Source organism: Argentina silus (assembly GCF_951799395.1).
Source record: "Argentina silus genome assembly, chromosome: 6".
Taxonomy (NCBI): Eukaryota; Metazoa; Chordata; class Actinopteri; order Argentiniformes; family Argentinidae; genus Argentina; species Argentina silus.
In genome coordinates this window covers 13,131,534-13,154,130 of record NC_139660.1, presented here as the reverse complement: position 1 = coordinate 13,154,130, position 22,597 = coordinate 13,131,534, and the positions used below count along the sequence as shown (strand labels likewise).

Sequence of the window (22,597 nt, the reverse complement as noted above, 5' to 3'; positions counted from 1 at the left end):
GAGAGTCACTACAATATTTATCCAATTAAACATTAGGCAACCACAAGAGCTGTTCAACTCGATCATTAAAATCAAATCACTTAAATCCCCTCCAAAAAACATTCTTCAGGCAGGGGTCGGAAATGACAGAAATGACATAGAAATAGACGCGCCGAGCATCTGAGCACGCAACCCGAGTATCTCCTTTCGGTGTTTCATATCACTGATGTGTGTAGAAACACTTTGTGCGGCCTTTTGATCATTACAAGTTGTTATAATTTCTTAAGTCACTTAAAGGTTTTCAGACTTGGCCCCATTTTCCGTCTTCCACTTACTTCCTTCTCAAAAAGTATTGGAGGAGAATATCTAAGAGGAGAAACCTAGTTCTTCGACTCCAATGCGTTTTGACCAGGAAGCGAGATGAGGACGGAGGAGAGGACTGGAGGAATCGAGTTTCTAACAATTGAAAACCCCCTGTCCCTGCACCCTAGACACTTGAGTAAATCTGAAATGATTGTAAAGGTATCAGAAAGATGGTTGTAGCTCCACTGCTCTCTGATGGCTGAATGGAAATTCTCATGATATTGGGTCGAGTTCTGTTTTTATCCTATCCCATCAGATCGACAGTAGGGGCCATTCTCTCACAAAGGTACACAACATTCTTCAACACTCTTTGAGGATCAGTCATAGAGTTATGTACACTAGAGGGCGCACTTCCCTAAATGAACTATGATTATATCGGGAGCCCCATGTAGTCAATACTCATAGAGATGCAAAAAGTAGGCATCTGCTATTTTTCCCATTCATTGCATTTGTGACAACATGAGAGGCGCCATGTAATCAACTAGGTTGGCACTTCCTATGAGTTGGGAAGACATCAGCCAATTGAATCAGCACAGGGCAACAACATTGCGCCCTCATGCTGTCACAAATGCAATGAATGGAAAAGCTAGCACATCATTATTACTGATTCCCAACTGGTTGTTAGAAATAGTGCAGTTTCTGTTTCACATCGTTGTGCGGTGCTGAACGCCTCTGAGCTGTATTTGGATTCCTTAGGAGATACGACATTTTCACCATGGAAAAGCAGCGCTAAAATGTATCTGATCTCATCCTTTGTCACTTCAATGTCACCGAACTGTGAAGCAATATTTGTAGGGGTTTATGAAAAGATATTTCAACAGTGATTACGCACAGTATGCAATGGCATATAGGGTTAATCAACGTTTCAGATAATATTAGGAATTTATATTTAGTATTTTAGTATTTTAACCTGTCAAACTATGTTACACCCCCCTAGAAGAAGATATTAGTTGCTCTTGCTTTATCCAATGGTGAAAAAACAAATTTCCATTGGTCTACATGTTTCAGTTGCAGCCCGTCTGTCTGTCTGTCTGTCTGTCTGTCTGTCGATCGATCGATCAATCTATCGATGTATTTATCTATCTATCAAGTGCATTTATGAAGATATAAGCCATCATCAACCATGCTGCATTCACAGGCCTATAGACTCAATTTGATAACTCACGATTTTACAACATAAATTAAATCGGCTGGTGTCATGCGCATCGGCGCGTCTCTTTTTCTCTCTCCCTTTCTCTCTCTGTTATTTGCTAAGCCCTATACGGCTAATCGTCAATATTTCAGTTATCTCTCTAATAGACCTTATGGGAGAAATCATCTGCAGGTCTGGTTTTGGGTATCTGAAAGAAACACTAATTTCAACACGAACGACGAAGTGGGGACGGCCTAGTAGCCTAAATGGAGCGGACAAATAAGACCAGTTGGCATAGAAAAAACGCTCGACCGAGAGCAAATTATGAGCCTGTGCAGATGAGGTATATTAATAGGAAGGCTTTAGGTGTCAAGAGTTTTTACTCGTGAAGACGGGGGGCTTCGTGGCGAGTCGCCGGACAAGGGACATTCTATTGCGTAGTGACCATAAAATACATACCTGAAGTGTTATACATTTAAAAAAAAAAAAAAAAAATGGACATCTTGGAAGTCCTCAATTTGGGCGATGCTGCCCAATATTTTTCAAAAATGGGAATGTTTCCAGTTTTTGACCTTGCTTATTACATCGTGTCCATACTCTACCTCAAGTATGAACCAGGTTAGTGGAATTCTTTACCTTTTTATAGTTTTGTTTTTCTATTTATTTACAACACACGAGATCCACAATAGCACAGATGTGAGGTTGAGACTTGAGAGAGCCGAATAGGTGTTGCGCAGAATACAGGTCACCATTAAATAAAATAGGTCTTGGAATTTATACACTGCAGTCTATGAGCTGTTAACTCAAAAATAATAAAACCAATACACCAAAGCCAAATGTCCAGTTACTCGTTCATACATACAAATAATAAGAAATCAAAATATATGTTTTGATATCACAATTTAACAGTTTAAACTTCTAATGTAAAGCAGGAACATGACCTACTTAACTGAGGGAAGAATAAGGAAACAACCACAAGAGTTAGATGAAACCATCTTTTTTTTAATAACTCAAACTTTTCAATATGTAACCCTTTTAACAGATAGAGTCTCCAATATGAAATCTGATAGAGATGTTGTGCGTACCAAAGCTTTGGCGACTATGCAATAAATAGAATGTCCTTAAATAGATCTATCTATGCCAGTGGCCTTCAGAACCTCTCCTTGTGCTTTACAGCATGCTTGTTCACAGTTCATTTGTAATGGTTGTAGTACTTCATTGGCATTGCATGTGCTAACAATAATGTGGTTAGGTTTTTCTCTCTTTTTTTTACATTGTACATTGTATACTGTATATACTTTATCACATTTGTATTGCAAGTAAGCCTAAATGATAGTGGTCTATGCAACTGTTGCCACAATAACCCTATAGCTTTTAGTAAGTGGGAATGCCGTTTGTTTTACAGTTATTCAAAATATAGAAAAGGTAGCACACTCTTCTCTATTGCTTCTTCTCACTTTTCCTTTAATTTTCGTACTATGTCCCATTAGTCAGCACCTCATTAGTCAGCACCTCATTTGGGTGTGTGTTCTTTATTTATTTGAGTATGTTTTACAGTTATTGACACAAAAAACTACAGATTTTGAGAGTTTTTATGTCAGGTATGTTTACCATTCTCTTAGTCACCTGTTAGCAGTAGTTCCCTGGTTCACACTTTGTGGTGAGACCCATGAATGAGTTTGGGGGCTGGGTGTGTTAAGCGTCAAAGTTTAATCTGGGAGGGATATATGGGAGGCAGGAAAAGCAATAGAGCAGTGTATTTTTAGGTGGCATTTCTTGGGATCAGTTTTCTGTCAAACTGCAGGCTAATCGTTCCTCGACCCCGAAACACACCTGTTCTTGGGGATCTCTACAGTTCTGGCACCCAGGGCAGTGACTCATAGATCTAAATGTACCACAGAATGTTACAACAATCCATAGAGAAAGTTTAATTGTAGTAGCTTTGGCTTCTTTTGGAATTACTTTGCGGTTTGTTTGGATGCAGCATATCCTCCTCAGTCTAAATAGGCCACTTTATTTCTCGCTCTACACATTGATGAGCAAGTTATGGTAAAATGATTGGATGTTGGTTCTTGGGGTGTGCCTATGAGTATGTACTCTACTTTAATGACTCAATCATGTTTGGAGGCAGGCCAAACAAATAGTCGATAGTTCTCTCTCTCACACACACACACACACACACACACACACACACACACACACACACACACACACACACACACACACACACAGACAAACACAGTTCTCACATTAATCGAAAAAGTCAGTATGGTTCTGTAATTGTTTTGACCCACCACTCATCATCCTGATTCTATTTTTGATTCGTTTTAGGTTCTATCATTATATCAAAGTTCTATCATTATGTAATCTTTTTACCTGCAGTGTATTGTTTTACTCAATGAGTAGAAAATAAGACTCTTTATTGTTTCGCAGGGGCAGTGGAGGTGTCTCGGAAGAGCCCTGTTGCCTCTTGGCTCTGTGCCATGCTCTACTGCTTTGGGAGCTACATTCTGGCAGATGTTTTGCTCGGAGGTTGCCCCCTTGACTATTTTCAATACAACTCCCACATCCTCCTAGCCTCAGCTGTTTGGTAAGATCCTTCCCACTTTTACAGAGAAAGAGGAAAACCTGAAACTGAACATGACTAATGTTGAAATCAGTCCAACTGAATTGATTTGGTTGATTTGTCATGAGACTTATTTCTTCATCCTAAACATTGTCGCCAAGTAAGTGACAAAACTCTAATTGTTTTCTCTTGTTTGTTTTTTTCTTTCTCTGTCACTTACACAAATGTAACAACAGGTACCTCGTCTTTTTCTGCCCACTTAACCTCTTCTACAAATGTGTGGCTTTCATGCCTGTCAAGTTGGTGTTGGTGGCCTTGAAGGAAGTTGTCCGCACTCGTAAAATCGCTGCCGGCGTGCACCATGCCCATCATGCCTACCATCATGGCTTCCTCATCATGGTCATCATCGGCTACGTCAAAGGTTGTTGCCTCCCTCCCTGAACATTTACCCATTACAATTTACTGCAAACTGTAGGCATCTGTGCCTTGCAGGTGTCCATTTTGAAAGGGGGGGAAATAAGCAAAAGTTGGATAAGACCACTGAAGCGAGACAGACCAGTGTCCTAATTATATCAACTTTCTATTTATATCCTTCCAGGGTCAGGAGTGGCTCTCATGTCCAATTTTGAGCAACTGCTGCGTGGTGTGTGGAGACCCGAGACCAACGAAATCCTGAACATGTCATTGTGAGTTTGTTTTATTGAACACTCTATGGTTTTATGTTACCCACAGACATTTAATGCTGCCTTCTCAAGCATGAGGTGTTTTTAGACTGCCTGGTTTGTAACTAAAGCTGTTACCAGGTAGGACTTGGGGACAAGTCTTACACACACAGATTAAAGGGTCAATCTGGGATACAAACAACAAAGTGGTGTTAAAACTAAGATTCCTAGAAGATAAAAGTTAGCCTTTTACCAAATAAAGAGTCCAAAACCCTGAGTGAAGTTCCAATTGTTTAATCCCAAGATATACACATAGAATGAGAGTCGCAGCTCTCCTAATGTCCTCCCATGGAAAGACCACCCCGCCCCAAGAGTTTAGAATTGTAAAATCTAGTGAACAGAACACAGTGTCTTTGTCTGAGAGTGCAAAGTTAGTTGCCAGTGTCTACTTAGCTGTACTAAAAGGAGAGACTGACTGCAATCTATCAGTCTCTCCTTTTAAACCGTATTTAATATTTGTTTAAATTTCATTATGGAGCCTTTAATAGCATTCCAACTGGAGCTTGGGACCACCATGCCGTTCCCTTCGGTGGGGACCTGAGAGAGCAATAGATAAACTTAACAGATAGAAAATCTAAAAAGTTAGTAATATATGCCATTTAGCTGATGCTTTTATCCAAAGCGACTTACATTGCAGTGAGTGCATACATTTTTCAGTATATGTGATCACAACAATCACCCTTAGCCTGAACAATGGTGAAAATGTACAGGAGCGCCTCTCAAGTAGCCTAAATCTATGCCGCCAGGATGGTTTTCTGCTGGGATCCACAAAAATAACGGCTCTATACACCTCCTCATGCTTTTACCCAGACTTCCCCTTTTGGCCGTAAGTTCTTACAAGTGGCGCTCTAGCTCCATACCACTCCCCTCCTGTTCTGCTTTCTTATCAACTGCACCTCACCCGAGGGCAAGTCTGCACTATACACACGCTTAAGCATTAATGCTTTTATTAAATGGTAAGCCAGTAGGACCAGAAAAGCCTTCCCAGCTCCCGCTAGCACAGCCTAAGCAGCACATTTCAACAGCTCCTTCACCTGCCCAGTTGTCCAATTCCAAGCAGTAACTACAACTGTAGACAAAGTATCTATCATTCCATGGTGGATGACACCCACCGCCACTGCTGCTGTGGCTCCCCCCTTGTTCAAACAGGAAGGAATGCAAAGAATGAGCCTTCCAGTCGATTGGGAGACTGCAGTGTGCCTCTCGCACCTGTAGACCTACCTGTGAAGATACAGACCTCGATACAAGAGTAAGTTGTTTCGCAGTAGTTGAGGAACCTATCTCCCATCACTTGGAGATTACACTTTTTTAAAAGCTTCCTGACATTCTGGTGACCATTCTACCGCATCATGTCCCTGTTTCCCCTCAACCGTCAAAGCATTCAATGGCTCAGCCAAATAGTCCTAGAGTCTTTTTAACCCCTTTGACTGTTGTGGGCACCGGTAACTAATGAATAGCTTAAATTCTCCCTACTGTGAGTGTTTTCTTGCCCTATAAAATGGTGTGAGCCAGATATTTTACCTCTGATAGGCCTATTTGGGCCTTCTGCTTTGATGCCTCAGTAGAAGGCCATCTATCTACCTGCTTCCCCTTGCAGCCACTGTCAGGCGGGCAAACTGGTCCTCCAAGTCCTCTCCGGGGACCTGAGAAGCAGTTGGCCTGGGTCTCTGAGAACAGTTACTTTGCCAGTGTCCTACAACCTCACACCCATAACACACCTGCCCCCCCCCCTTTCTGCATTTTTCCAAATTTGGATCTCCCTCTCCCCTATCTCGTTGCAGCCATCTTGGTCGTGTGTCCATTTAATCTCTGTGTCCATTTCTTCTGTCATTGCTGCCCACTGTGCCATATCTGTATAACCTGGTTCTTGTATGTTAGAGAACTTGGCCGCAATTTGAAGCCCTAAGCCCTATGGGTGATATTGTGCGGCTGTTTCTATGTTATACTTCTGTTTAAGGGCGGTTAGATCAGGATACTTCAATGGTGCACTCCCTTGGCGTTGTGCCCTCTCCCTATCTGCTGCCTGCAGACTATTTCTCCCTTCTGCAATTATTTTCCACATCTCACTTTTCATTTCTTCCTTCTCTTTCAATATTACTCTATACATTTTCTCACTTTCTCCCAATGTTGTCTGCAACATTTCCAACTTATTTTTTACCTTCCTTTCCCTCACTTGCCAAATGTGATCTCTGCTTGTTTGCCTGATTAAGCTTAATTTTTAACCATTCACATAACATCTTCGGGACCCAAGTCTTACTCCCAATGACCAAATTCCCAGGAGCAAAACATGCTGTTATCACTTCTTCTAACACCTCTTTTGACACATCTTTCCCCGTCTTTGGAAACTTGCTATGACACCCTCTGTATGCTCCTTTTAACTCGTCATCTGCCGCGAGACATAACTCTTTTAAGTTCTTTGGACCATCTGTCAGAGGGACTCAAGGAGAACATTTGACCAGATTTCTCTTCCACTGACACCACCTATTCTTTACAAACTTTACTCCTTTCCTTACAAATAAATTAATGTAAACTGTATATACTAATGTAAACTGAATATACTGTCGCACTACCTACACAGTATCATACATGCCCATCATATTCATAAACAGGAACTCTATGTTTATCCCAGGATGCTTCTATGCCGTCCTGGTAGTGTACTATTATTCCAAAAACTGGATTTAAAGGCTACCTGCTTTTCTGTGTATCCTTCATTCCCCATCCTATGATCGTTCGTCAGATTAATCAAATCCCCATTCTTGGCCCTAAGATCGCATTCTGGTTTAAATTCGTCATTCATCAATTCAATTTAAATGTTATTGATCATTTTCTTTTGTTGGTGAAGGAGACTCACACTCTCCCGCCACCCCAGGACAATACACCGAAAGTCCTATTCACAGGGGACACGCCGGTACCACCCGTCCTATTGCAATTTCACTTGTGAGGGACACGTGTCCAACACTCTCCCGTCTCCTCGGAACAATACGCCATAAATCCTAACTGCGGGGGCCGCACACCAAAAGAATACGGAAAACACGTTGAAGCGCTGGAACTCCCACACCCTTTTTTTTACCAAATAAAGAGTCCAAAACCCTGAGTTCCAATTGTTTAATCCCAAAATGCATCAGCTGAATACACAAAGAGCTCTTTGCGCATTAGTTCTCCTAATGTACTTCCATGGAAACACCACCCTTCCCCAAGACATTAGAATTGCCCCTTTAAAGGAATAGTTCACCCACATTCCAAATCACCTAATTTTATGAATATTTTGAAAGTAGTCTATGGGTAGGAGAGTAGATGACCAAAGATTTAGGGTTTGTTTGCATTTGAATGCCTTTTTACAATGCCTTTTTACAATGCCTTTTTATGCTAACAGTCCTATCATTCAAATTTTAACACAATATTAAGTACATTTGTAATTGTGGATGAATTCCAAAACAAATTGAATGTGAATATAAGGGGAATTCTGTGACCTTGATTTTCAACCCCCTTTTCTTCCTACAGCCCTACTAAAGCTAGTCTGTATGGAGCAGTTCTGTTCACACTTCAGGAGGCTAATTTGCTTCCTGCGTCCAAGAGCACCCTCATCTGTCTTTTCACTCTGTTCATGGCTACTTCCAAGGTAGGTCCTTGAGTCTATATTAGAGTGTGTACCATATTATTACACTGGGTTTAGGACAAATCCACTTGCATATACACTCACCGGCCACTTTATTAGGTACACCTATTCAACTGCTCGTTAACACAAATATCTAATGGTGTGGGGAATATTTTCTTGGCGCACTTTGGGCCCCTTAGTACCAATTGAGCATCGTTTAAATGCCACAGCCTACCTGAGTATTGTTGCTGACCATGTCCATCCCTTTATGACCACAGTGTACCCATCTTCTGATGGCTACTTCCAGCAGGATAATGCGCCATGTCACAAAGCTCACATCATCTCAAACTGGTTTCTTGAACATGACAATGAGTTCACTGTACTCCAATGGCCTCCACAGTCACCAGATCTCAATTCAATAGAGCACCTATGGGATGTGGTGGAACGGGAGATTCGTATCATGGATGTGTAGCTGACAAATCTGCAGCAATGACGCTATCATGTCCATATGGACCAAAATCTCTGAGGAATGTTTCCAGCACCTTGTTGAATCTATGCCACAAAGAATTAAGGCTGTTCTGTGGGCAAAAGGGGGTCCAACCCGGTACTAGCCAGGTGTACCTAATAAAGTGGCCAGTGAGTGTACAGTACCAGTCAAAAGTTTGGACACACCTTGCCAAGAGTGTGCAAAGCTGTCATCAAAGCAAAAGGTGGCTACTTTGAAGAATCTAAAATATAAACCATATTCTGGTTTGTTTAACACTTTTTAGTTTACTACATAATTCCATATGTGTTCCTTCATAGTTTTGATGTCTTCTATATTAATCTACAATGTAGAAAATAATAAAAATAAAGAAAAACCATTGAATGAGAAGGTGTGTCCAAACGTTTGACTGGTGCTGTAAATCACCAAAAATCCTTCTTGAAAATCATGTCCAATATGGATTGGTTTACAGTATATCCTGAATTGACTGTTGGAATGTAATTGACAACAACTTGTCACATCCTGTTATTTGCTGGGACATCCCTTTTTATAGTAAATCAAGTGTATGCTAATTTGCTGGTCAACTAGAAATGACACAAAACAAACAAACATTAAACCGTTTACATTTTCCATTTCTCTTAGGTGTTCATGACAGCCCGTCACTCTCACGGCTCTCCATTTGCCCTCATCGAGTCTTGGGTGTGCCACCTGCTGTTTGGCTCTCCTCTGGGAGGTGCTGAGGACGGCCATGACCACGCTGCCCCAGCCCCTGTTGCCCCCGTCTCACCAGTCAAAACCAAGGAGGAGCTGAGCGAAGGCACTCGCAAGAGGAAGTCCAAGAAAGCAGAGTAGAGCGTGAACCAGTGAAGGGGGAAAAGGTCTCCCCATCCAGAAACTGCATCTGATCCTTCTGTTTAGACATGTTGTGGTCTCCTATTCCTTGCTTGGGAAATCGGCGGTTTGATGTTTACCAAATGAAGCCCTCTCTAAAAGCAAATGATGCTTTCTATGATATATTACATAGGGATATGGGGGATTCTGTAAATAGCTCACTGGAGTTTCACACTTAAATTATCATCCCAGCCAGTACATACACTATCTATACTTATTTATTTATGTATTTATTTTTCATCAAAAAATCTGTGACTGTGTGCAACAGCATGTGGTGAACAATGTACTATGATTTAGTAGAGGAAGGCCTCTGTTCAAAAGTGCTCCTGCTATCAGCTATCAATGGTTTTGGTTTAAACCCACTCACACCTATTTCAGGATTAAATGAAATTGGATCAAAAGCAGAATGAAGAAACAATATATGTGAAGAAGACATGGCTGCTTTTTACATTGAACACAAGTCAAATTCATGTCCTTTAATAAAAGGCAAGATAAAATGATTTCCTGAAGGCACTGTTTTGATTTGTTTGAACTATTACTCAGAGCTTAGTTATTTTACAATATACATACATTACGATACACCTAATTCAAAAGCACCTGTCTCATTCTTATGTCCATGACGTTGTGTTTCAATAGCCTGTGGGGACCTGGAATTCTGAAAACATTACATGCACATTGATAACGTTGATAATATTACTTGTCAAATGGTTGGGGTCACAGGGATTTCCTGATGTCAATTTGGGGTCATGTGCTGAAAGAGTTTGGGAACTCCTGCCCTGGTGACAATCCTTTGTAGCATGGGTAATAAACGGTGACTGATGAACTTTACAAAAGGTGACAACCTTTGACCTTTGACCTTACAGTCCTCACAGCAGTAGAAAAGATCACTGTCTAAGAACAAGCATTTCCTTTCTTTTTCCTCATGACAGAAACACTGGCTTGTTTTGTATGCACCTCAGTCACAGCTTGCATACAGAAAACAATACTATTTTTTAAATAAAACCAAAAGTCTGCACTAAGAACTTTTCAGGATACTTTAAAAGATCCAGTGTGCTCTTTCTGTTTCGTCAGCCTGGCTAAAAGTTTAATTACACAGCTAGGGGAAAATGGTAACGTTTTTCCAGAGTTGGACTTCAAAGATGACTTGTAAGGGAATTTGTCAGGCATCACCTTGTTTCCTGCCAACGTTTGGATCCATTTGGGGGAAAAAAACAATGACGGTATATTTAAAGAGAGACACATTTACATTAATTCAATTCACACCTAACCCTAGACTTCAATTAACATTAATATAAAGATAATTGGAAGAGAGAGTGTGAGAGTAAAAATGTGACTCCCCAAAAATGTGACATCTCCAGCAAAGTATGCAATCCAGTAGCGAAGAAAGAAGACGGACCTTCTGTATTTTTTTTTCCAGTTAAGGACCAGAAGAAGGCTTGACTCATACAGAGGGGATTATGGAGAAAGGTAGGATAAATGTACTGGAAGTCATAAGAGCCAAGCCAGAGTGCACCACAAGAAAGCCTCAGGGGTGCATGGGATGGAATGCTATCAACATCTGTTGGTTCCATCACTGGCAAACAAGACATACAACACACAAATCCACGAACGCAAATAAGTTCAGCTTCTCATGCACTGGTAAATCAGGGTCCAAGCTGAATATGGAGTGGGTCTTGCTAAAGGTGTGACACGGTTCTCAACAGACAACCTGATCAGGCACATACAGTACTGTGTGCATCATTGGACAGTTTTGATCAATATTACAGAAGTCTATTGAAGACTGAGGCATTGTCGGTTTCAGTAGGTGCTGCGTATTGGTTTCATGTCTCATCTTTCATATGATCATTACTGTATACTACTGTATGGGTGATGAAATAGTGAAATTACAGATTATGTTAATTTGACCTCTGACAGAGATCAGAGATAGATCAACACAAACTGATAAGCAAAACGTTATGAGGAAAGCTAAACATTCAATTTAACAAATGTAATAGTGAGTGTTGAAAGTACTATACAATCCGGAGCTCCAAAAGCATCATGTTTTGGGGGACGGTGATGGGCTTTTCTGTTTCCTGGACATTCCAAAGTGAAGGGTTTTTTCAGAGGACCTCCTAGGCAGGCAGCAGTGATGTCAGTCACTCAGAGAGATGTATAAAAGCCAGGGAGGAGAGGGAGAGAGATCACACACTCTCACGGCTTCTCTAAACCTGCTCCAGCAGCCTCCCATGTCTAGCTAGAAGACGAAGGGCACAAGAGGGCACAAAGGAACTCACCTAGCCTCACCAGACCGAAGAGACGTTGGAGGAAGGTTGAGAAGATGCTGCAGATTCTGGTGTGGATCAGTGCTCTCTGTGTGGGCAGTAACATCGTGGCTAGCCAGAGAGGTAAGTGACCGGACCTTTGTGTCATCAGTGTGGAAAAGATTAATACGGTAGAACATAATATGTGCTTGTCGATTACTGTATATCAAGTTCTTTCAAGTCAGTCTTATTTTTTGTGATTAGGAAATTGTTGAACATGGCAAATATCAGGTTGTTGATGGACATACTTATACATGAAATTTTGGATGAAGAAAACTTCTTAAAATTCAAAGAAAAACATTATTCTGTGAGCCTGCTCTTGGATTTAGGTATGATAAAAGAAACATATATATGCTAATTTCAAATGGTTAATTGAAATGTGGTAATAATCAAATAAATACAATTAAATAAAATCAGCTTGTTACAGTTTTGAGAAGTCTGTTATGTGAAAATGATATATATATAAATTGACAGCTTCTGCTGTTGAAAAAACATGGCAGCAGGAAAGGTGACTGTCAATCTGGTAGTGTCAGTGTTTTCCCTTTCACTGGTCTCTGGAGCTTTTTGCTTGGAATTCATTTGGAAAACATTGATGCCCCTAATGGGAAGACCACACTTCCTTTCCTCCATGCTCTAGAGACTTGGACACTATACAGCCCTCTGGAGAGAAGCCAGGGTCAATTAGTACATCAAGTAGGTTCCGTTTGGATCCACACAAGGTATCTGCCACACCAGGCTATCCCGGGAGTCGGCTCAGACCTCAGGGCCCGTAAATCTAACTTCCAGAGGAGTTCATAAATCAAGACTCTCTAGGCTCAAGACTGTCTAGGCTGAAGTATACAGGATCTGTTCTGTTCTATATTTAAGCTCCTGTTATGTAGAATACACATTGGAATTAGTTAGAGTTCAATCAATCTTTTTTGTTCTATAATAAATAAACCTTCATCCTGCTTGAATATTCATGTAATTCAGCTTCATAGTAGTCTTGGAATGTCAGCTCCTGTAACAGGGGGATTTTAGCACTGAGGCAGAGGCCCGCTCAGGTAGTAAAGATGATGAATGGGCAGAGGATGATGTTGTTTTATAGGAGGGACATCTGCATAGTGCATCCCCCTCACATGCTTACTGATGATTTCAGTCAGCAACAGATGTGTATTCAAGACAATGTCAATGGTAAGAGTAATGAGGTATGAGAAGGGACCACGTGACCTGCTCGACTAGAGGAAGCCTTTGGAATGGGCTTGAGATCTTGTTTGAGTTTATCTTGGCATCCTAAGATGGTTCTAGCCACCCTATTTACCTAAAACATTACTGGAATACATACAGGAGTACAATCTGTCTGTTGTTCATGTATGATAGTACAGGTATCCATTATTAATAGATTAAATGTTTCCTTTACCAACTCAGATGGAGAAATCATCAATCAGATAAAGGGAACGAATCAAGCTCTGGCTGAGATCAAGGAACTTCTGAAGCAACAGGTAAACTCCTTATTTGGCATAGGGAAAATGGTCTAAAAGATGTATCATTCAGAAATAATGATGTATATTATGTCTTTTCCTCCAGATAAAAGAGATTGTATTCCTGAAGAACACAGTGATGGAGTGCGAAGCCTGTGGTGAGTTGACATATACTGTATGTAAACTAGATGTGAGCATAGCCACAATACTCATCTGTGCTCTGTACTTCTAAATACACATTACATACATATTCAGGGTTATTGATGTGTGTGAGTGTGTACACTGTATAACATCTTGCATGTGAGGAATACGGTACACAATAATTATACTACAATGCAATCTCAAGTTTGAATATGCATACATCAATGGATAGCCCAAAACAGATGAAATATGCAATTTTCAGCACCTGCAGTAGATGGAGACATTGTATGCAAGAAAGATCTGATTCAAACAATCACTGTGTTTATTAGTATAACGTGAGACTAGGGGGTTACTGGGCTGAATGTTGGTTCTCCCCCTCCTCAGGTATGCGAGGTGTGGAGCCAGCTCGCCCCTCCTGTGTTCCAAACCCCTGTGGCCCAGGGGTCAAGTGCACAGAGACCGTTGGGGGCATCAAGTGTGGCCCCTGCCCCGAGGGCATGGTGGGCAACGGAACCCACTGCACGGATGTAGACGAGGTTAGATACCTCGGCAAAAAAAATCTAGTATCCCGTGGTCAGCGACTATGGCAACATAATTAAGCTACACTCACCAAACACTTTATTAGGAACACTATACTAATACTGGGTAGGGCCTCCCTTTGCTGTCAAAACAGCCTCAGTTCTTCCTGGCATTGATTTCACAAGCTGTTGGAAACATTCCTTTGAGATTCTGGTCCATGTTGACATGATTGCATCATGCAATTCCAGCAGATTTTTCAGGTGCACTTTCTATTGAATTCAGATCCGGTGACTGGGAAGGCCACTGAAGAACACTGAACTCATTGTCATGTTCATGAAACCAGTTTGAGACGACTTTTGCTTTGTGACATGGTGCATTATCCATTAGTAGCCATTAGAAGATGGGTAAATTGTGGCCATGAAGGGATGCACATGGTCAGCAACAATATTCAAATAGACTGTGGCATTCAAGCGATGATTGATTGGTATTAACGGGCCCAAAGTGTGCCAAGAAAACATTCCCCACACCATGACACCATTGCATGAATGAGAAGGTGTACAGGTGTTCCTAATAAAGTGTTGAGTGAGTGTATATTGCTACTGTATATGGCGTTTGATTCTTATCACCTTTCTGCTACAAGAATGATCTGTCTGAATTACACATTTACCAGTCAAATGCCAGTTTAATTAAAAGGGTAAATGTCAGACATGAATATTGAATGTTTTTGCCCCCTCTAACCTCTGCCCCTGTATCTGCAGTGTATCATGACACCCTGTCACATGGGTGTGCGCTGCATCAACACATCCCCGGGCTTCCGCTGTGGCCCCTGCCCTGCTGGCTACACCGGCCCCCAGGTACAGGGAGTGGGCCTCTCCTATGCTAGTGCCAACAAACAGGTACACTGCCAACAAACATTTTGGCTCAAAGAAAGACACTTGGCAGCCTTCAGACTTCATATGGCTGAAGCTTTACTTTTATTTTTTTCATCCCATCTAGGTTTGCAAGGATATCAATGAGTGTGAAGTACCCAAGAATGGAGGTTGTGTGGAAAATTCGGTCTGCGTGAACAGTCCTGTAAGTGTAAAAAGAAAATCAACATCGATGTCAGTTGATCTATCATTCAAATACCCAGGGTACTTTCTCCAAAGTCATGAAGGTCAGGGAACTAAACTTGTGATGACTGTGTGTGCTGCTAGGGCTCTTTTAGATGTGGCCCTTGTAAGCCAGGCTATGTTGGGGATCAGCGACGCGGCTGCAAGCCTGAGAGAGCTTGTGGTAATGGTCAACACAACCCCTGCCATGCCAGTGCTGAGTGCATTGTCCACCGAGATGGGAAAATAGAGTGTCAGGTGAGACAAAATACTTGAATACGTTACTGGAGTCAATACAAATATTTCTAATGAAACATTTCCATTCTGTTCTAAGGACTAAAAATTAATATGGGAACATATTGTTCCTTTATGCACATTTGTGCATTCAACTGCTATAGCTGAAATGGAACTATGCGTTAACTAACATTCCATATAGAGTACATAAATGATTCGATATGAAGAATGTAACTTTATCCTTCTAAACAGTGTGGAGTAGGATTGGCTGGCAATGGCTACTTCTGCGGACTTGATATTGACATTGATGGTATCCCTGATGAGAAACTGGAATGCAATGAGAGAAACTGTGCCAAGGTGAGACACTTTTATGTTTCAGAGAAGACCGTCCATGAATACTATTATGAACTCAGAGGAAAATAGAGCAGAAGGAGGAAGTCACTCTTGTCTACAGCTTGCACATATACTTAAAGGTAGGCAGCAATATGGTGTAGCTAGTAAATAGTGGGGCGACTACCGGTCTTGCACCTATGGAATTGTTATTTAGTGAAATGTCTTGCTTGGGTGGGCCTAAAACATGTCTGAACTCTTCCCACTTCCCATGGTAACGTCATATCACTGAGTATAGTAGTAATGGCTATGGTTGCCTTTCAGGATAACTGTGTTACTGTACCCAACTCTGGCCAAGAGGATGCAGACGGTGATGGGATGGGAGACGCCTGCGATGAGGATGCTGATGGGGATGGAATCCTAAATATAGAGGTTAACGCTCACTCCCTCCCTGGCAACAGATGTTTTGCTGATGTGTCATGCTTATGACAGGCTAATGTAAATGTCAGATGTTGTAAATGTCATGACTTATAATATGTTGCTGTTTATGACCAAAAGATAAAGACGGATAACTCAAATAGTGCTACCAGTATCAACAATACTGTATAATTATACTGTAATATATGTATACATTTTAAGAGACTGATAACCTCAGTTGCTTCTGTGATAGGACAACTGTGTGCTGGTGCCCAATGTGGACCAAAAGAATGTGGATGAGGATGACTATGGTGACGCCTGTGACAACTGCCGCGGGGTCAAAAACAACGACCAGAAAGACACAGATGTTGACAGACTGGGTGATGAATGCGATGAGGACATGGATGGCGATGGTAAGTGTTCCATGCTTGTGAATGTGACTGACAACATACAGTGCCCTGTGTATGTAATGGGACAGTGAAGCATTTTTTCTTCTTTTGGCTCTACACTCCAAAAGTTTGGATTTGAAATCAAACAAACTATAAATAAACTACATATTCTCACAAGTATAGATTCTCAGCTGTTATTTGATGGTATTTGTGTACATATTGGTTTTACCATTCAGAAATTACTGACTTACTCACTTTTTATGCATAGTCCCCCTCTTTCAGGGTACCCAAAAGTGATGGGACAGAGTTATCAAATGTCCAAATTAACCACTCATATTTAGTATTTGGTTGACAATCCTTTGCATGGAATAACTGCCTAAAGTCTGTGACCCACTGACCCCACCAAACGCTGGGTGTCTTTTCTGGTGATGCTCTGCCAGGCCTGTACTGCACCGAGCTTCAGTTGTTATTTGTTTTGTGGTATTTCTGCCTAAAATCTTATCATCAGGAACATAAATGCATGTTAAATTGGATTTAAATCTGAATATTGACTACACCAGTCAAGAACTTTACGTTTCTCAGAACAATGGCTATAGAACCAGAGGTGTGGTAAGAAAGGAGAAAATGTAATCACAGTATTTACACAAGTTGTATCAGTCATATGAAAGTGTATGTTCTTCAAACAGTTCTATCAACATATTCCATAACACTTTTCAAATAATCTGCCTGCATCTACAAAATGCTGATTAAAGTTCAGAAAAGAGGTTCTGTCAGTTACAGCCAATACCAACAATTGTTTGTTGTGTGTATCATTTTTGCACTCCAAACATTTAATTACTTGCCAAAATTTGGAGGGATTATTTAGATTAACAGAAGTAGATCTGAGGTAGTGGTCTGCTTTCAGTTTTCGGGTCATAGCCACCCCCAGATTTCAAAGGCTTTAAAGGCCATCAAGTCATTAGACGAGTCAGATTTTCTTGCTGTAGCCCATAAAGCATTATATTTCCTTATGATTTCAGCTAGTTCATCTGAGAACCAAGGGTATAATGTTTGATGAAGTGCCATCCAATGAATTTTGGGGCATTTGCTTGTACTCAGCAGTTACATCATCAATTAAGACAAGTTACTAGTTCGGCTGGTGACATATTCTGCGGATAGTAGTCTCTGACACATTTACGCCTACCTCCTGGAGAGTGTTCCTGTCCCCAGTGGGACAGTTGTTTTGTGTTTTTTCTTAATTATGGTGAGCATTCTTCAGTCATCCACTGGAGAAGTCTTCCTTGGCCTACCAGCCCGTTTGCGATTGCTGAGGTCACCAGTGCTTTTTTAAATCTTTTTTTTATGATGTTCCAAACTAAGGTTGTGGCTATGTTACAGATTTTTCAGCCTAATAAAGGCTTCCTTGACATTCATTGACACCGCTTTGATGTTGACAGACACCAATAGCAGACTAAAGGCTAGCACAAAGCCTAGAATCAATACTCGACATTGACAACTCTCTTACGCCTACACAAATGATGTGATGGAAAACACCTGTCAAGCTAATTGTCCCATTACTTTTAGGCACCCTGAAATAGGGGGACTATGCATACAAAGTGTTGTAATTTTTGAATGTTGAAACCAATATGGACACAAATACCATCAAATAAAAGCTGATAATCTCTACTTTAACCCCACAGTAGTTATTTATATAATATTTATTATATTCATTTCAAATCCAAACTTTTGGAGTGTATAGCCATAAGAAGAGAACATGTTTCACTATTGCATTCCTTACACAGGGCACTGTAGTCTTTGTTAAATTGAACAAAAGAAAAAAGTATTTACAAAAATTATCTTTCAGGAATCCTCAATAATTTGGATAATTGCAAAAAGGTTCCCAATGCTGACCAAAAAGATCGTGATGGGGATAAAGTTGGAGATGCCTGTGACAGTTGTCCCTATGTTCGGAACCCAGACCAGGTACAGTATGACTTCCCATTGCCTGTTAAGCTCACCATTACGCTACAGCTATACACTGTGTAAGAATAACAAACAATGTTATTGTTTGTGCAAATCCTTTTTCCTTAGTTGGATATGGACAATGACTTGATTGGAGACCCTTGTGACACCAACAAAGATAGGTATCACGGTGTTTTCCGGCCACCTTCCTGCATGTAACAACTTAAAATTACCAATGGCATTGGCTTATGTTTCATCCATATTGATATACAGAACCAATTATATAATTTATAATCAATCAATCAATCCATCATATAAATAATAATCTTCTACCTTCAGAAATAGTGAAAAAAGGAAATCACAAGGTTATATGCATTATACAACCACTATTATACATACATACTTACTTACATACTTATATTATATGATACATACATACATACTTCTATATGTTTGTATGAAAGCAATTATGAACAACCCCATCTCTCCTTCGCTTACTCCTAGTGATGGTGATGGGCACCAGGACTCTAGGGACAACTGTCCTGCTGTCATTAACAGCTCCCAACTGGACACAGACAAGGATGGCCTCGGGGATGAGTGTGATGATGATGATGACGACGATGGTATCCCTGACCTCCTGCCGCCAGGCCCAGATAATTGCAGACTTATTCCAAACCCTCTCCAGGAGGACTCTGATGGTGAGCAGTCTAATTCTCATTTTGTGCCATAACTTGTCCCCTGTTGATCTATCTGCATGTTAGGCTATCCTATAATGAACCATTGAACATTTCACAAGACTGGAATTGTGGGAGCCAACTTTAATGTCATCCAGGTATGAAAACAGCATTTCGCAGATGTTTTTCCAGTAAAAATCACATTGTGCTTCTTCCCCTACTACAGGCGACGGTGTGGGGAACGTGTGTGAAAACGACTTTGACAATGACACCATCATCGATACCATTGATGTGTGCCCAGAGAATGCTGAAGTTACCCTGACTGACTTCAGAGCCTACCAGACGGTAGTGTTGGACCCTGAGGGAGACGCGCAGATAGACCCTAACTGGGTGGTGCTCAACCAAGTACGAATTGATGCATGGAATTCAAGTCAAATCAAATTTTATTTCTAGTGCATTTCACATGAGTCACAACACACTTTACACAAACAACACAGTTCTAGAAGAGTTTAAAAGATAGAAGATAAAAAATAAAAGGAATACTATTTACAGCAACAAAAAGGAAAGCAAGCAACAACACAAAACAACACAACATGTATATCACAAACATCACAAATTTAACAAACAGTAACAAAACAGTGAATAATGACAGGGGCTAGTCCAGCGTGTGTGTGTGTGTGTGGGGGGGGGGGTTCAGTGGTGACAAGGGGGTCCGGCAATGACGGTGTTCCAGTGGTGACGAGGTGGGGGGGGGGTCAACCAGTGATGGTGGTGGGTGGTTCTGTCTGGTGGGTAGGTCCGGGGGAAACTGACAGTAGGTCTTAGGGTCTGGGTTAGATTTGGTAAGGGGGCTCATGGCACAAAAAAACAGAGAGTTCGGGGTAGGCAGCAAAGGGGGAAAACAGGGAGTTTGGGGTATGCGTTGACAGATGGGTCATGAGTCTAGACTTAAAAATGTAGACTGAATCCAATGACAACTTCAAGGGGTAGTTTTGTTCACTTAGGTTTGCAGTAAGACATCTTTAGGGCAGGATTTACATAGCTTATGTTTTGCTGTCCCCCAGGGTAGAGAGATTGTCCAAACCATGAACAGTGACCCTGGACTGGCAGTTGGTAAGAGCAGCAAACACATAGCATTACTCAACACATCGTCGCAGTGTGTAAAACACTTAATCTCCCCCTGTCAGTCTAATTCTCACTTTGCTCTTCCCCCAAGGTTACACTGCTTTCAACGGAGTTGATTTTGAAGGGACATTTCATGTGAACACAGTAACAGATGACGACTATGCAGGGTTCATCTTCGGTTATCAGGACAGTTCGAGTTTCTACGTGGTGATGTGGAAACAGGTTGAGCAGATATACTGGCAGGCCAACCCCTTCCGGGCTGTGGCAGAACCAGGGATCCAATTGAAGGTACATCTCATTCCATCAATCCTAGATACATTGTCAAGTCATACTAGTGTTCATACAGAAATTCGAAAGAAATGCGAAATCAGCATACAGGTCGCTCTGGCAACCAGATATACAGTATTTCAAATACTTTGCTGTGCTTCATTGAGTTTGTCTGGCACAATGGAACCAATGGAATAGTCCCAAAAGTGTAACCCCCACCCATCTGGCACTCTGGGCAGGTTCAAGCAAATGCTCAAAGTAAAAGCATTCTTACGCTTTGAAAGCATTGCAAATACTTTTTTGACTCAGGTCTGCTGGCAACACACTGACCTGCACTCATATGACTTGCCCTTTCACAAACATATTTTCCCTTAAGTTGAAGCATAAATCCAAATTGATAGCTAACTTGGAAGAGGTCCCCAGTTTAGTACCATCTCTTTCTATGCTGTTTACAAGGCTGTGAAGTCAAACACGGGACCAGGGGAGAACCTGCGCAACTCCCTGTGGCACACTGGTGACACTAGCAACCAGGTGAAGCTCCTTTGGAAGGACGCCCGAAATGTTGGCTGGAAGGACAAAACCTCCTATCGCTGGTTCCTACAGCACAGGCCCCAAGATGGCTACATTAGGTAAGTTCTACAGTCTTGAGAAAAAATCCGAACCCCCTAGCTGCTAGATTATTGTATAGATCTGACAGGATTGGATAGGTGCTGTTGGGCACAGACAGATGGGGATCCAACCCAGGTCACACACATTCCAAACCTGAAGATATACCATAGACTGTAGACCAAGAGAATATCCTTGTGGTCCGAGGGCGACATTTAGTCTTGCAGGTCTCAGACAGGGCTACCAATCACAAGTGTCATTCGGAATTACCTCCACCACCATCATCCATGAGCAATTGGTGCTAGTTGTTTCCACCTTGTCGTCAGTTGGGCCAGGTGAAATGTTCACCATATTGCTTAAACCTGTCCAATCTTCTCAGACCTCCACAAGTGCACTGTAGGGGCTAGGGGTATCTGATGTGTCAATTTAAACTGCTGTCTTTCCATCTCTGATTGCGTGGTGTTATCAGAGTGCGTTTCTACGAGGGTCCTAAGATGGTGGCGGACACAGGCATCATCATAGATACCACCATGAGAGGAGGCAGACTGGGCGTCTTCTGCTTCTCCCAGGAGAACATCATCTGGGCCAACTTGCGTTACCGCTGCAATGGTGAGCATACTGATCCCGACCCCCAACCTTAGGATTCTCTTCCTACAACCCAGTAGTAGGGGAGGGGTATTCAGGCCTTGGGGAATCAATTAGGGAATTATAGCCTTGAGACATCATAGTAATATGATTCACATGTTGAGAAATGGATGATTCTGTTTCCTGGCTCGAGTGTAAATGGGTTGTGCTGTGTTTTGTGCCTGCTGTCTGGTCTGCATACTGATGCCGCATTCAAATAAACTGTGTCAATACATCAAAGTACATCATGAAGCCAGTTTGAAGCTTCAACTTGATATTTGTTGGTTTGTGTTGTATTGAAGAGCATCTACATTAAGATGACTATTACACAAACACAAACTACATGTACGTGCTCTATTGACATGATAAGCCAACAATGGTTAGTAACATTATAATATAGTCTAAATTAATCCACAATAGCCATAGCAGTGGGTGTAGGACAACTATACTCCTTCATATGAATAGTTGTGCTTGACTGTATATTTGAAGTGGCACAGAGCAATATTGTATTCCCCAGATTGAGTGCAAAGAATATATTTCAAGGTTATATTCAAATGATGGCAGTTAGGTTCTCATAGTGTGCTGTCAAGCAAGAATTGCATGTTGACTTCTCATTATAATCTCTCACCTTTTTCTCTCTAGACACTATCCCTGAGGACTTTGACACATTCAGAGTCCAACAGGTCCAGCTGCAGTTCTAATAGGGGAATAATGCATACAGATATGCCCAATAGAACTCTGGGAGGA

General features: G+C 41.4%; 2 protein-coding genes across 2 annotated transcripts; both read left to right on the top strand.

The window, feature by feature from the left end:
- Positions 1 to 1,648: 1,648 nt before the first annotated feature.
- On the top strand, positions 1,649 to 10,222 carry tmem38a (transmembrane protein 38A). The gene is made up of 6 exons (XM_083671379.1): positions 1,649 to 2,092; positions 3,908 to 4,064; positions 4,277 to 4,461; positions 4,639 to 4,726; positions 8,264 to 8,381; positions 9,484 to 10,222. The coding sequence occupies exons 1-6, from the start codon at positions 1,969 to 1,971 to the stop codon at positions 9,691 to 9,693; spliced, it is 882 nt and encodes a 293-aa protein (XP_083527505.1). The 5' UTR covers positions 1,649 to 1,968; the 3' UTR covers positions 9,694 to 10,222.
- Positions 10,223 to 12,049: 1,827 nt separating this feature from the next.
- On the top strand, positions 12,050 to 22,551 carry comp (cartilage oligomeric matrix protein; the record flags this gene model as incomplete). The annotated part of the gene is made up of 19 exons (XM_083671620.1): positions 12,050 to 12,116; positions 13,440 to 13,513; positions 13,599 to 13,650; positions 14,018 to 14,169; positions 14,911 to 15,048; positions 15,149 to 15,226; positions 15,349 to 15,501; positions 15,730 to 15,834; positions 16,132 to 16,239; positions 16,478 to 16,637; positions 18,457 to 18,575; positions 18,684 to 18,736; positions 19,059 to 19,252; positions 19,455 to 19,633; positions 20,293 to 20,341; positions 20,445 to 20,641; positions 21,077 to 21,249; positions 21,696 to 21,835; positions 22,493 to 22,551. The coding sequence occupies 19 exons, from the start codon at positions 12,050 to 12,052 to the stop codon at positions 22,549 to 22,551; spliced, it is 2,250 nt and encodes a 749-aa protein (XP_083527746.1).
- Between the last annotated feature and the right edge of the window lie 46 nt (positions 22,552 to 22,597).

Excerpts from the sequence above, each read along its gene's own strand:
- tmem38a (XM_083671379.1), top strand. The coding sequence starts at position 1,969 with ATGGACATCTTGGAAGTCCTCAATTTGGGCGATGCTGCCCAATATTTT. Across the intron at positions 4,727-8,263 it reads GAAATCCTGAACATGTCATT|CCCTACTAAAGCTAGTCTGT; the intron begins GTGAGTTTGTTT and ends TTCTTCCTACAG. Across the intron at positions 8,382-9,483 it reads TGTTCATGGCTACTTCCAAG|GTGTTCATGACAGCCCGTCA; the intron begins GTAGGTCCTTGA and ends CATTTCTCTTAG.